The sequence below is a fragment of the Rhinolophus hipposideros genome (genome assembly GCF_964194185.1).
Source record: "Rhinolophus hipposideros genome assembly, chromosome: 14".
NCBI lineage: Eukaryota > Metazoa > Chordata > Mammalia > Chiroptera > Rhinolophidae > Rhinolophus > Rhinolophus hipposideros.
The window spans coordinates 20,138,231-20,152,669 of record NC_138060.1 but is presented as its reverse complement, the minus strand read 5'-3'; the positions used below and the strand labels follow the sequence as shown (position 1 = coordinate 20,152,669).

Sequence of the window (14,439 nt, the reverse complement as noted above, 5' to 3'; positions counted from 1 at the left end):
ATTTCAATCTAATCGCCTTCACTTAGAAATATACAAGGTTTATATTGAAAATATGTGAATATATCCCTATTTTTATTTGAACGTGATTCATAAAAGCAAGTCAACTTGTTGATATTTGCAAGTCCCAAGGCCTCCCTCCACACATGTATACTTACTCCCACCTAACCCTGACTCCTGGGAACCTTTTTACCTCTAGGAGGGTCTCTAGTCTCTCATCTACCCTACCAAGGCCCCTCTGGCTTCTCTCCAGGCACCTCTTGATGGTGCTCTAGAGTCCCTGACCTTCCTGCTGCACCCACTTAATGCCAGCATACACATCGTGTATTCCAGTAGACATAGGGCTACATTTGTGGGGCAATAAATACCCTATCTAGGGAAATCTAAAAGATAGCCACCAAGATATTCCAATTACATAAAAGGGTTAAATGCTATACAAAAGCTTTCTTGGTTAATTGGGGTATTAACTTGATTATCCAGAGAACAAAAATGCTATTGGCTCCCTAGAGCCAATTCTCCAGCCCTTCTCTTGAAATTCTCTTTCACACCTGTGCCTTTTTACACAGCATTTTTGCTGCATGGGATACTATTCCCTTTTCCCTGCACCATGAACTACTCATGTTTCAAAGCATGTCTGACCACCCCTCCACACTGCGCTGCCACATTACCTTGTGTGGTCTGTTCCACTAGAACTTTTCAGACTGTAAGATGGACCGCAGTACACGGCCCTCTCACAGCTGAGCGCGAGCCTCCTGAGTGCAGCAACTGGTTTTTATTTACCGCTGAAGCCAACACGGTGCCTGGCACAGAGAACATGCAACAAAATGCTTTGTAAACTGAATTTTAATTTATAAAATTTAAAACTCTCCACAAATATTGACGATGGGAACATACAGAAAATCAGGTGAAGAAAATAAATAGTTAAGGGAAATTTGCACTAGTCTTTAAAAAGGTCTCTTATGGGGATGCTCAACAGTTACAGTCCATGTTCAGACAGAACCCAACAAGATGTGTACTTAAAGCAGAAGAGACTGTGGTTGGGCATAAGGAGACTGTTAATTGCTGGAAGACACAGACAGATCAAGAAAAAATTGCACAGAGCTGAAAAATGAAGTTTTTGACAGAGCACTGCTCTGCACATCCAGATGCGGAGGAATCCTTAAGCCCATTTCTGCTGTTACAACAGCAAACGTAGTGGAACAAGCAGCAGTCTTCAGAGGTCAGGAGCGGAGTCCCTCCAATGTCGGGAGCAAAGTCACTGTGGGGACATTCTGCCCTCCCTACCTTTCCTGAACTGCAATAAAACAGTACCTAAATGTGGAGAGGGAAAAAAAAGAATCAGACAGCAGGAGAGGGGAGAGAATTCTGGAAAGGTTCCTTTTTATTAAAGTAAGAAGGAATTTTCTTCTCCATTCACAGATAATTCTCTGAGGTCCCACTGGAAGTTTTTTGAAGGATTAACTCCGGCCAAGATGCCTTTTTGCTGTCAAATGAAGTTAAACATAGCTTAAGACCTGTTTTAATTTTCTCACAATCACTTAAAACTGCCATAATATACAAGTTTATATACACTCTTATTTACAAAAAACAAAAACAAAACCCCAAAAAACCAAACCCACGCAAAATATTCATCCAAAATAATTACTTTTTAATCCCTTGAAATATCATCAAACTTGGTGGAAGTTTTTTAAATAGATATTCTTGTGCATATTTCTCCTTAAGTATACTTTATCCTCAATGCAGAACTTTTAAAATTAAGAGAAAAACAGCAAGCAGGAAGGATACAATGCAATATGCATTTCATTTTGTTCCAAAAACAAGCAGCTTAAAAAAAAAAAAAAGACAACATACATTAAACAAAGTGCATCAGTTCCAATGAGTTAGTATTAGAAAGAGGCCCAAGGACAGTGCTGGAACCAGCCAGAAATCCACCCTGGCAGGCCTCTGATTGTCTTTAGAAAATACTCAACCCAAAAAAGGAAGAAAGGGAAAGAAACGAGCACTTTAAAATCTCAAGAGAAACACACAAACTATACTTCCCTAGAGACTTCTTGCAAAACCACCCTCAATCATCTGCTTTGGGACTTGATTTGCCCCCAAAGTTTACCCTTACCCTTTCAACATTGTTTGCCATCTCGATTCTGCCAAGCTAGGCATGCAGTTAGATTGAAAAAACCACGTAGAAGCCCTTAGGACCGAGCTCCCACAGACCTGAGAATAGGCACTTCCCCCATCAGCAATGGTGGCTTCATTTCTCATCAGTCTCATCCTTTGTCTCCCATGGCTCAGGACTGCACTTTACTGCTGGTGTTGAAGGCTTGTCCGGCAAGGCTGTGGCTTCCCTTTTAAAACAGTCCTTTATGATGGGCCATAGCACCAGGACAGACCCAAAAGGTGTATTGTCAGAAAAGACATAAGGGGAAGGAGTTTTAGGCCCACTTCTCCATTCCCCCACCCCCCACTCCTGGTTTTGCTGGTTCTTGTGGAAATTGTAAGACTTCTGAAACACCGGAACCAAAAAAAATAAATCTCTAGTGTACTTCACACCTTCTGTACCTTTAGCCCTAAGGCAGCCCTCAGAAACAAAACTACCTGTGTGGTCTGGAACAAGCACTGAGGAAACCCCAAGAGAGCAGGTTTGGAACCAGACCCATTCAGACTGTGCTTGAGTTTAGAACTCTTTTGCCCAAACTCCAAGTCCACAGATGGCTTATTTGGGTAAATTCAAATTTCCAAAGTACGCACATTCTCACACAATGGGTGAGAATCATCAAAATTCATTAGCAAAACATTGTAAAGTGAATAAAGGAAGAATTATATGGATAGAATTGGTTTCTTTTTGGTTGTGCAGGAAGCTTTGTCCTACAGTTTCTGAGTCTGCACCATGAACACGACACGTGGTTCCTCACAGTGGACCCAGGACCAGACATTCAAATTTTAAAAGGGGTACCCTGTCCCCACCAAGGTTACACTTCATTTGTTAGGGACAGCTTCTCCTTCGTCTTCATAAAGCCAACCATTAACACAGAACACTTTTGAACTTACACACACGAAACATCCCCAATATACAGGACCAGAGTTCAAACCCAGTGTGTGTTTCCACTGTTGAGGCTAAGCTCCTAACAACTCTCTCAGAGCTTCTGTGGGCATCAATCAAATCAGTAAATGGTGTCTTAAATATAACAGTCTTTGGTGAGAGGTGCCAAGTAACAATAAGTGCCTGTGAGTTTTCCTAATGTCCCCATCTAGATCAATCTTACCTACTGTTAACAATTCCCTGATGTTTTCTGTATTCCCTAGAAGTATTTTTTGGTTTGAGACAGGAATGACTCTGAGTCCTATGATACCTAAAGCCTCCTAAAGCTTTTAATCTGTATTGAGATACCAGGTTAGTGACTGAACTGGTACAAGAGAGTGAGTAAAATGTATTCAAGTTTTGGGGAAGCTTTGGTCCTTTTTCTTACAGTGAGAATAATTTTACTTCCAGGAGAAGAGACATATAAAAGCCAAATAATGAACTGGTTTTCTATGTTTGCCTCTATCATATTCAATAAACAGAGGGTGCCAAAAAATGTATACACATTTTAAGAAAGGAAAGCTGAATTAAAATTTGTAATACTAAATATATACCGGTAACAGAAGATGACTACAAAGTCACGTTTGACTTCTGCAATTACAAGAGGTGCTCAAAGTGGTTACCATCAGCATCCAGACACTTCTGATTATGGTCAACTACTGCTTGAGCAACACTGACCAAAGTGGCCACTTGTAGACATTTTTGGCACCCCTGTATTTACCGAGAAGCCCATCTTTTCCAGAGATTGGTAACTACCCTGCCCTGACCTCACATACCTGTAATGTAGATGCTAGAAGCCACCTGCATTGCTAAAGAAAGGCAGGTACGGTAAAAGCCCCCTTAGTGCATTCTCTGCATTAGCCACTTCAACTCTGCTTCACCTGAGAAGGATGAAGACAGTTTACAAAGGAAAACAGCATAGTTCCCAGAAGCCAACAAAATAGTCAAAATGGCACAGCAAATCTTCGTGTGCAGTGAAAGGTTTCCCTAATCCATTAACATACCAGTATTAGGTTAATACTGGTCAGCAACTTCAAGGTCCCCGAGGGTGATACAGTCCATTCACCTGTTTCCAAGCTGTCAATTCAGGATCAAAAATGGATCATGGAAAACTTTCTGACTTCAGGCAGGCTGTAAGGCCAGCTAAAGGTAAAATTCAGACAAATGCAGTGCTCCACAATGCATGTCTCATAAATTTAAGAGATTGGTATCTTTAAAAAACAAAGTTCAGGGGGCGTCCAGTTGGCTCAGTTGGTTAGAGTGCAGTGCTCATAACACCCAGGTCGCCGGTTTGATTCCCACATGGGCCAGTGAGCTGCGCCCTCCACAACTAGATTGAAGACAATGACTTGACTAGAAGCTTATGGGTCCTGGAAAAAGACAGTTTCCCAATATTCCACAATAATAATAATTTTAAAAAAGTTTAGCACCTATGTGCAATATACAAACATTTTGCCCCAATGTGGTGAGCTAGTAACAGGCTTAAAATCTAGTTCAGAACCATAGGAATAAGACTGTCAGTGCTGTTTTCAGCCCAGCCCCGCAGCTTGATGAGGCAAATGGAGTCTAAATTTTACTCTCAAAAAACGAAACAAAAACAATGCCTGGCATCAAATTCCCAAACAAGTATTCTCATGTAATATCCGGGAGTGGGGGCTGGCAGCTGCCTGATGAACCCTATCTCAGTATGAGAAGGCCCCGATTCTTCTATCTGAGTCTATGCAGACCAGAGACTACTTAGCGCCATTTGTTTCATCTTTTAGGCACTTTTCACCCTTTACTTGTGAAGGGAGGTGTTCTAAATGCTATGGTTTCTAGAGAAGTCAAAAGAGAGGCAATATAACATATTCATTGTTGCATTTGGTAAATTCCCTCATAGAAAATAAATCTCATTTTCCTAAATAAGACAACAATGTTCATTAATTCCAGACATGTTTTTATTCCATTGACCTTGAAGGAGCCCTCTTTGCCTTGGTGCCTTGCGTGCTGAGCTCTCAGGAACTTTGATTATTCAAGATACATAGCCCTCTAAAGTCTATCTGCTTAATGCTAATTGTTCCCGTGCATCTTATATATGCTTCTCTTCCATGGGCATAGAATTAATCAAATTTTTAAAAATTGAGTCTCTGGATAAGTTCCAACATATTAACTTTTACTTAAATGAAGCTTCTTTCCAGGTATATCTGGCAGTAGCCTAAGCAAAGAGTTGATATTTTAATGGTTTGGCTGGAGGACCTGAGTTAAGGTGGTTCATAATTACCCAAGGAAGAGAGGATCCAGTCTACAGAGTATTTGTCAATGTCCATAAAAATAGGTGGGGGTGAGGGGACGAAAAGGAAAAAAGTCACCATCAGTTTACATTTGAAATAATATTACCTTATATTTATATAGCTGTCTAGAATTTATCCAGTTTGCAGTTTTAAAACATTTTCAAATCTTGAAGAGGAATGATTCTATTATAAATTTGCAGGTGACTAAGATAATTTAAAAAGATACACTCAGCAAAGCAAATCATTTAAAAGAAGCCATCTATGCATCTTTCCTCGTCCCTCAAGGCTGGCACAGTACAGCAAATGCTAATGCTATTCTATAATAGCTAGCAGCACAAGCCTAAGTGAAAATCACCTGTTGTTTCATGTCAACTTGAGCTGGGTCAAAAGAAACACCTAAAAGAAAACCGAATTACTAAGTGGGAATCCTCAGACTGTAGATTACATTCAATTTAAAGGTTTAACCAACGAAAACTATAAACGTGACTAGGCTAAGTGGTTTTCAGAATCCCTAACCACCTCTTAATCTTTATCCAGCCACGGAGGACACAGTTACAGAAATTCCATGCTCTGCCTCAACTCCCAAACATGTTTTCTCCATTGTGCTTCTACACTACCTACCTGGAGACACTGAGAAAGCAGGGGAAATGGACTTAACTGTGAGTCCAAAAACCTACTGATGTTTACCCAAAGTAAGGACTCTAGAGATGAAACAGTTAGACAAACAAATGTAAACACAAAATAAAAGCCCCTGAACCCCCTCTGAAAAACTAATGGGGAGAGAGCAATTAAACTGAAATACCAACAATCTTTGAGATACTTCTTAAAACAGGTAGCCCAAGCTGGGTCAAGATGGAAAATGATGACAGTAGTACTTAGATCAGGTAGGTCAGTTAAGGAATTGGTGTAAGTGCTCACGCAATGTTTTTAAGAAAGCTAACAGTGTTTTTTCCCTCCAACTTCTGTCATAGTTTTAGTGTTCATGTAGCTTAAAAATGGCATCATACAAAAAAACCTCATACATGGCTGTAAGCTCGATTATCAACAGAGGTAGTAAACAAAGGAACTCTTAAGAATAGATTTTGAACTGGATCAAAGTGTGACTGTACATTCAAAACCCTAGAGCCATGTCATCATCCCCAAAATGAACTGTTTTAATTTAAAAAGCTCAAAAACACAATGATAAGAAGCACTGATGTGCCTTAGGCACAGTCCCAAATCAGCACTGACTTAAAGCTATGTCCTCTCTTTCCAAGAAAGAGAAAGCAGAGAACAAAGTTCATTCTACAATGGAAAGGGACAGAACAAAATGAAAACAACCAAAAGGGTGCTTTCCAGCAGTCTAGATCATTCTTCGTTTTTTGGCCATGCCACTGGAAATGTTTATTCTTCTGATATCATCAGTCTTTTCTTCACAACCTTTATTTTGTAAAAACTGCAATCTGCTGAACGAGAGATGCCCACATTTTCACTGGCAGGAGAGCCACTTCTGTGCAGTTTTTGCTTACTCCGTGTGGGTCCTCCTTCCCTGAAAGTGCAAAGAGAGCAAGCCTACACCTGCAGGGCCCAGAGCCCCAGGACGGTTTCAGCTCCATATATAGAGCAGGCGAAGGATTTGCTGCATTTGTGCTTCATAGATACAGCTCACTTTGGTTGCCGTCCTCAGTTGGCAAACTGCTCATAAAAAGCAAACTTGATCCTCTCTATATGATGGCAAAGTTTGATGGCAGGGCCCAATTTTAAGTCCATGCACTCTTGAACAGTGGGAAGGGTAAGGAGCAGCAAGGCCTGCCCGTCGATTTCCTGTTAAAGCACAAAACGCAGATGACCTATGAAGTGCACATGAATGGCAGCTCGATTGTGACCGCCCCCACCAACTTTGGCTTTGTCAAAATCAGAGTCCTTGTGCTTTTCTTTCATTACTTTCCCCCATTTGAGTAAGTATCACATATTTCCTTTTAAATGCGTCTCATTGTCCTCCATACTAATTAATTTTCAGAATTAATAACAGAGTTTTACCAAGGGTAAGAATCCATTCTACAGTTTCTAATCTGCAGAAATTCAGTAAACTAGCCTTGTAGCCAATTAAATGTGCCAAAAGAAACATCTTTTTAGAGGACTCTTTTCTAAATCTGAAAGAAAATACTAACTATAAACTTCAATGTTTCCTACTCTGTAACATTCATGAAAGCCTTATAAGCTCTTCAAAGGTGTTCAGTTTTGAATCTCCCCAAGTATCGAAACAAAATTTATTTCAATGATTATTTTTGCCACAGATATTTGTTTTAGAAAAACTGGCCTTAAAATTGATCATGACTTTAGAGCCTAATATTAAGTATTTTTTAAAACAGGGAAATCGTTATTTCGGAAAAGAGGAGGACAATTCAGCATGGTTTCCTTGATTTTAAGCCATTTAAATATTTGGGGGATGGAAACACATTCTTGGGAAAAATGGGAATGCAATGGTAACATGCTTCAACTATAGGGGAAGTGAGATAAGTAACTTTTGGACATATTTGTATTCCTAAAAAGGGAACTAAAATAATTTTTTTTATTTTGCATAGAAATGCTTTTCCTAAGACTTACAAATAAATTGCGATTGCTATATCCATAGTCCTTTGCTAAAGAAACATATTACTAAAAAGGAAAGATCTTGGTGATTACCTGGTCTAGGAATATTCTTGCTAATGGAGCACAGTCCGTGGATCTGATGAACCGCACAACATCTGCCACGCTCCACTTCAGGGGGTTACTGTCCAGGTGAAGCCTTTCAGCAACTTCGATCCTTAGTTCCTTCATTCCCCACAACAAAATCAAACCAAATGGTCTATGAGCTATTTTATTCTAAAAAAGTCACTATATATAAATTCATAACCCCTCTAGGCAGGATTTAAAGTGGTTTTATGACATGATTTCTCCAGCAAGGATAGCCCATACATATTAGGTACTCAGGGAATGGTTGTCTTATAATAAGAAATATCAATGGGGAAGAATTTATGTCATAGTTTCAGCAGAAATAATTTGGACAATTTAACAGAGGAAAAATCATTTTTAAATCTCTCATTTGTTCCTTGGTCTATTTCAACTCACTCTCCGTTAGGGTGCTAAAGTGAATGGGATGATATTTCCAATGAAAGAAGGCTTCAATTATCAGGAGAAATCATTTATTGCTTCTGTTCATAGATTATATTTAAAAAGCAACCCAGTTTTAAAACACTAACTGCCATTCTTTAGTGTGTGTATATATGTTATATAACATGCATATAGGTATATGTTAAATATACTAAACAAATGGCTTAACCAGAATCAAAAGGATATTTATTTCTATAAAACCATTATCTTTCTATAAAACCATACATATTATGGAAAATATTAAAAAGGCAGTTTTCCATAAACTAAATGACAATCTACAAAACTCACAATGAAACATTCTTTAAATTAAAACAAGCAGCAACTCTGAGACCTTCTTCCTGATAAGAAGTTGACCTCCAAACAATCCTTCAAACACAAGTAAATCACGAATTAGGATCATTTAAAGAGAGATCCAGGAAATTCAAGTGAAGCCTGTATTAAAATAAGTGGAATGCCAACAGCATTAACCCTTAGATTCTAGAGGGAAATGAGAGAGAAAGAGAGCAAGAGAGAGAGAAAGTGTATTTTTTAAATGGGTACCTTTGGTGAAGGAGGTTTATTCTCATCATCAGAAAATGAAAACGTGCGAAGCTCTCTCTTTCTCCTCTGTCTGTCTGGAGGCAGCGACGTGGATATCTCACTTTGGGTGGGAGAGGAGGAGCATGACTTTTTCTCTGACATTTCTGACTCTTCCTGTAGCTCGTCCTGCTGCTCAGATGTACTGTCCTCACTTAGGGAATCGTCATCTCCTTCATCGGGGTCATCCTCATCTTCACCCCCACTTCCCTAGAGGAAAAGGAGAGGTCTCATTGAAACTCAGGACAAACCAGTTCTGGGGCCACAAAACCATCTTCTACTTGCCAGAGATGTAAATTAGAACATCTGCAGGCATTATTTCTGTGTCTGTAGTGTAAAGCAGTGATCTCTTGGCTTCTAGACATTATAGGCACATCAGGTCTCGTACCTGGGGAGAGCCCGCTGGGGTATTATCAACAGATGCAGAAGAGCGCTTCTTCTTATGAACGAAAACATTTTTCCGCCTCTTTCTCCTCTTACTGGCTTTTTTCAAAGCACACGCTAAGTTACTATGCCCACCAGGTGGCCTCCCAATTCTTTTACTTTTCTTCTTTCCATAGTAGTGTGCTAAATGTGAATGATAAAGAAAAATGAAATAATTTCATTATTTTTGTGCACCTCAAACTACAAGAGATTCTATTATTAGCACAGAAGGAAACAGGTACACTGTATTTGATTCAAGTTTAAATTACGGACAGTGGCATAATCTTAATTGTACAGACTTCAAATATACCGTTTGATTGTACTGACAAAGGCATAAACCTGAATCACCCTTCCCCATCAAGACACAGAATATCTCCATCCACCCAGAAGGTCCCCAGGGTCCCTTCCTAGTCACTCCTCTTCATCTGAAGCAGCCCTTATTCCGTTTTTCATCACTATGGGTTAGTTTTGCCTCATCTATGGAACCGTGCAGTAGGTACTTTATGGGCAAGGCTTCTTCCACTCAGCATGTTTTTGGCTTCATCTTTGCTGTTGTGTGCTTAAGTGGCTCATTCCGTCGTATTGGTGAACAGCACTCCACGGTATGACTGCCAGTTTATCCGTTCTCCTGTTGATGGGCACCTGGGCTGTTTACAGGTTTGGGTCATTATTAAGTTGCAATGAACATTCTTGTACCAGGCTTTTAGGGGAGCATATTTTCATTTTCCTTGGATAAATATCTAGTTAGAAAACTGCCAGTTCATGTGATAAATGTATGATTAACTTTTAAAGAAACTCAGTTTCCCAAAAGAGCTATATAATTTTACACTCCCACCAGCAATGTATGAAAAATGCAGGTGCCCTACGCCTTTGCCAGCATGTGAGATTGTCGGTCTTTTTCATTTTAGCCAATCTAGCTGATATACAGTAATTTCTCATTGTACTTTCAGTTTGCATTTCCTGGTTCTTCCTGTGCCACATGGGGTTGTCGCCATGGTGTAGCTGAGCAAAGAGGCCAACAGGCTGCAGCAGTTCTTCCAGGAAGGCCAGTTTGCCCTTCACTGGGGAATTATTCCTCTCACGATTTACCTGAGATTTAAGAGGGGTGCAGATCTATGAATGCCTGAACCAACTGTTCTGAGCTTACTTTGGGGATAAAGGACTATTTGGTCATCTGGATTTGGAAGCAAGCAGTGGATAGTAGTATGGAAGGTGTGCACTGTGGCTGGGTAAGAGATGGGACATGGTTCAGACGTTCATCAATTGAACGGCACAGGGCTCTTCTCACATGCATCTGTGCCACTCACGTGCATACTGGAACCTCTCCTGACTTATTCATGTTAGACTGTATCAAAATAACTGTTTTCAACAATGTTAAAAAGAATTTGCATTTCCCTGATGACTAATGATATTGAGCATGTTTCCATGTGCTTATTGGCCATTTGCATATCTTTTCCTGTGAACTCTCTATTCAAGTCTTACTCATTTTTTATTTCTTTAATTTTTTTATTGAAACATATAATTCACATAACATAAAATTCATCATTTTAAAGTGTACACATTCAGTGGTTTTTAGTATACTCACTGTGTTGTACAACCATCACCACTATCTAATTCCAGAACATTTTGTTCCTCTTTTTGTTTTTTTAAATTGAGGTAACAGTCACGTAACATACAATTAACCATTTAACAATGTAAGATTCAGTGGTATTTTGTGTATTCACAATATTATACAATTACCAGCTTTCTCTATTTGCAAAACAACTTTTTTATTGAGTTGTAAGAGTTTTTAATATATTCTGGAGATGTTTTGTTAGATATATATATTTAGACTATTTTCTCCAAGACTGTACCCTGTCTTCTCCTTTTTAAAATGGTGTTAAGAGATGTTTTCAATTTTGATATTTACTCATTTTTTTCCTTTATGTTAGTGCGTTCTGTGTCCTCTCCAAGAAAGTTTTGTCTACCCCAAGACCTTCAGGATATCCTCCCTGTTTTCTTCTGGTTTAGCTTTTACATTAAGTCTATGATATATCTTGAATTACTTTTCATATTTAGTGAGGTAGGAGCCAAGGAGTTTTGTTTTTGTTTTTTCAATTTGAATATCCAATTGCATCAGAGCCATTTATTGAAAGAATTTTCATTTCTCATTAAATTTGTCATCTTTATTGAAAATCATTTAACTACATTAAGTTTGGCTCTATTTCTGGACCCTCTATTTGGTCCCATTATTCTATCTGACTATTCTCCCACATTAAAATGTAAACTCAGTGAGGACAAGAATTTTTTTCTTTACTATTATATTCCAGTACTAGAATAGTGGCAGCATACAGTACACACATAATAAATACTTGCAGATTGTATGAATGAATTATGTATCATAAGAGATGCAATACCTAATTTATATACGTTATATATAAAAGTTGGCAAAATCTGGCCCATGACCTGTTTTGGCACGGCCCTCAAGCTAAGAATGGTTTTAGATTTTTTAAAGTGTTTTTTAAAAAGTGAAAATAAAACAAAACAAAAAAGAATATGCAACAGAGATCACATGACCCACTGCCAAAGACATTTATTACCTGGACCTTCACAGAAGTAGTTTGCATACTTCTACTATATGTGATTGTCTGCAAAATAAAAACTTTCCAGGATATAAAGTATGGTCAGCTGCTATAGTGAACAAATTTGAAAAAGATGACTCACTATATTTGGTCTTTGTAAGTACAGAGCAGTTCTCAGAACATTTATCCAGAACCATCCGTGGACCGAAAAGGTTGGGACAGCACTCCAGTTTGATACAGGTCTGTCGACAGAATTCAGTCACCCGATCTGCTGTTTTCACTATCTCAACAGTAGCCCGGTAACTCTTCCCTTTGTATCTGCCATTGGAAGACATCAGATACCAAGTTTATTGGACTAATGATTACCCAGAGGAAAATCAAGTATATTAACAGACCTAAAAAATATTTTTGCTTGTTAGAATATTCTATATCTTTTATATTTTGAGGATTCTAAAAACAATATAGAGTTCGTATATTTTGTACTTAAATCAAATTTATAATCTAGTAAGCTATGACAACTAAAATAAGGTTCCTGTTTTCTGCTCCTAAGTTTAAGGTTTTCAAATAGCAACTTCTACACTAACTACTAAAAGAAAAGTGACTTTCATTAAGTTTTTCTTTACCCTAGGCAGTAATCCTCAGTGTGTGGTCCGCATACCAATATAACCTGCCAACTACCACCCATCCTTGACAAGATCAGGTCAGAAAACAAGAGTAAATGTTCATAAACTGTCACAGTAATTTGAAAAAGTAATTTTATGTCTCTTAAATCTAATTTAAAAATTGTTCTTATATTTTATGCCTTTTAAATTTCCTATTTCTTGTAATTCATTTTTACCATATCTTATAAAGGTATTGGAAACTTAAAAAAACAAACTAGGTCTTTCAGCACCAATACTGAAGAAGCACTGCCTGAGGAAACATAAGTCTTCTATTATTACCCATGGAAGAACTGATTCTGTGATTTGCTGAGCATGAATATCCATCAAGGGCAGAGGAGCCTACTCACTTGGCTTTTAGGACTTCCCCACATCCATGCCACACAGAGTCCTTGTCCAGCTGCAGCTCCCGAAGGACACGGCTGGGTTTATAGGCTGCATTGATAAGTAAAGTGAGGACCTAAGCTCCGTGTTTAAAACAAAAACAGGAGTTGGGAAGGAGAAAAACAGACCATTAGAACCTTGCTATCCCCTAGCACGTCATTTAGGAGATGAATTCTAGTCATATTAATTAACAAATGTTAACAAAATAATAATACTGAAATATGACAGCTGACCAAAGGTACAAATAAGAGTAACCAGGCCCTCTTAAATATTCAAAACATTATTGTCAGATAGAAATAGGCACCACTAGTTTAAAATTACTCTAGCGTATGCTTCCAAATCCTCTCTCAGTCACAGTACATACAGAGAACTGTATTTGTTTGGGACACTGTGTAGACAGCGGAGTCTTCTTGTGGCTGCAAGAGTCTGGCCCAGAAGCTCCAGCCTCCCCAGACCCTGCCTTGCCAGCCTAGGGGCTGAAAAGTTCAGTACTCCTCACATCTGTTACTTGCAGTGTGGCACCCTGGCTGGGAAGCTCGGCAGGTCCAGCAGATGTGTAGCTTTCTCACGGTCCTGGGTTACAGCCTCTCGGTCATAGAATGACTGTTCTCAAATTCACTGAGGAATCTGAGAACAGTCCGTCTACCCTCTATTCACAGTTCTCATGTGGTCTCTGATGGAAGACCTTTCTACACTGATGGAGGTGAGCCTGTCATATAAAGAACTGCTTAGGTGAATGTTCCCTGGGGGGCAGAAATAATTATGTGCCCAGTTCATTGTCCAACATGATTGAAGTTAATCACTTCTGATAAAACCTAGAGTTGTCACATCAATGGCATGCAGACAGATCCTTGTATGAGTAAGTCTACAAGACTGCTGTGAAATTATTTTGCTATAGGCCAGAACCATACCTCTCTGAGGACCAGAACACAGTTCCCGGGTCCTACACACTGAGGCAGCTCAGCGATTCTTCCTTTGTTAAGATATGGCCCTGAGAAGCAACGGTGGTTGAAGTATATCTTTGGACAGCAATATTTTCCATTAATCATAACTGGGAAATGAGAGAAACAAATAATCAGAACAGAGCTATTTTCCACTCCATTTCCAAAGTTGGATTACTTGGGGGGTGAGGATGGGGGTGGGAAACAAGCATACCCACCATTACATAAAGTTAGGAATTACATCTTTTGAAACTTAACACGTTGTCTGAGAATGCCCTTGAAATACTTACATAAACTCTATTATAGAGCTTATCACTCTGCTGAAATCAAAAGATGTCCTGAATTACGTGAAAATTAATTCCTGACTTAATGTGACACTGTTCCAGAGCCTTATACTTCTATCAATAAAGTGGAGGACTT

At 39.0% G+C, this 14,439-nt stretch overlaps 1 protein-coding gene across 10 annotated transcripts in view; it reads right to left on the bottom strand.

The window, feature by feature from the left end:
• Positions 1–823: 823 nt before the first annotated feature.
• SFMBT1 (Scm like with four mbt domains 1) overlaps positions 824–14,439 on the bottom strand; it is a 100,408-nt gene continuing 86,792 nt past the window's right edge. For all 10 annotated transcript variants that reach the window (XM_081072122.1, XM_081072125.1, XM_081072118.1 and 7 more), the window contains 7 exons: positions 13,990–14,129; positions 13,045–13,154; positions 12,178–12,353; positions 9,440–9,618; positions 9,016–9,261; positions 8,008–8,136; positions 824–7,146 (listed from right to left, as the gene is read on the bottom strand). In XM_081072122.1, the coding sequence (XP_080928248.1) occupies positions 7,006–7,146; positions 8,008–8,136; positions 9,016–9,261; positions 9,440–9,618; positions 12,178–12,353; positions 13,045–13,154; positions 13,990–14,129 (1,121 nt within the window). In that variant the 3' untranslated portion in view covers positions 824–7,005. The remainder of the gene's footprint in view (positions 7,147–8,007; positions 8,137–9,015; positions 9,262–9,439; positions 9,619–12,177; positions 12,354–13,044; positions 13,155–13,989; positions 14,130–14,439) is intronic.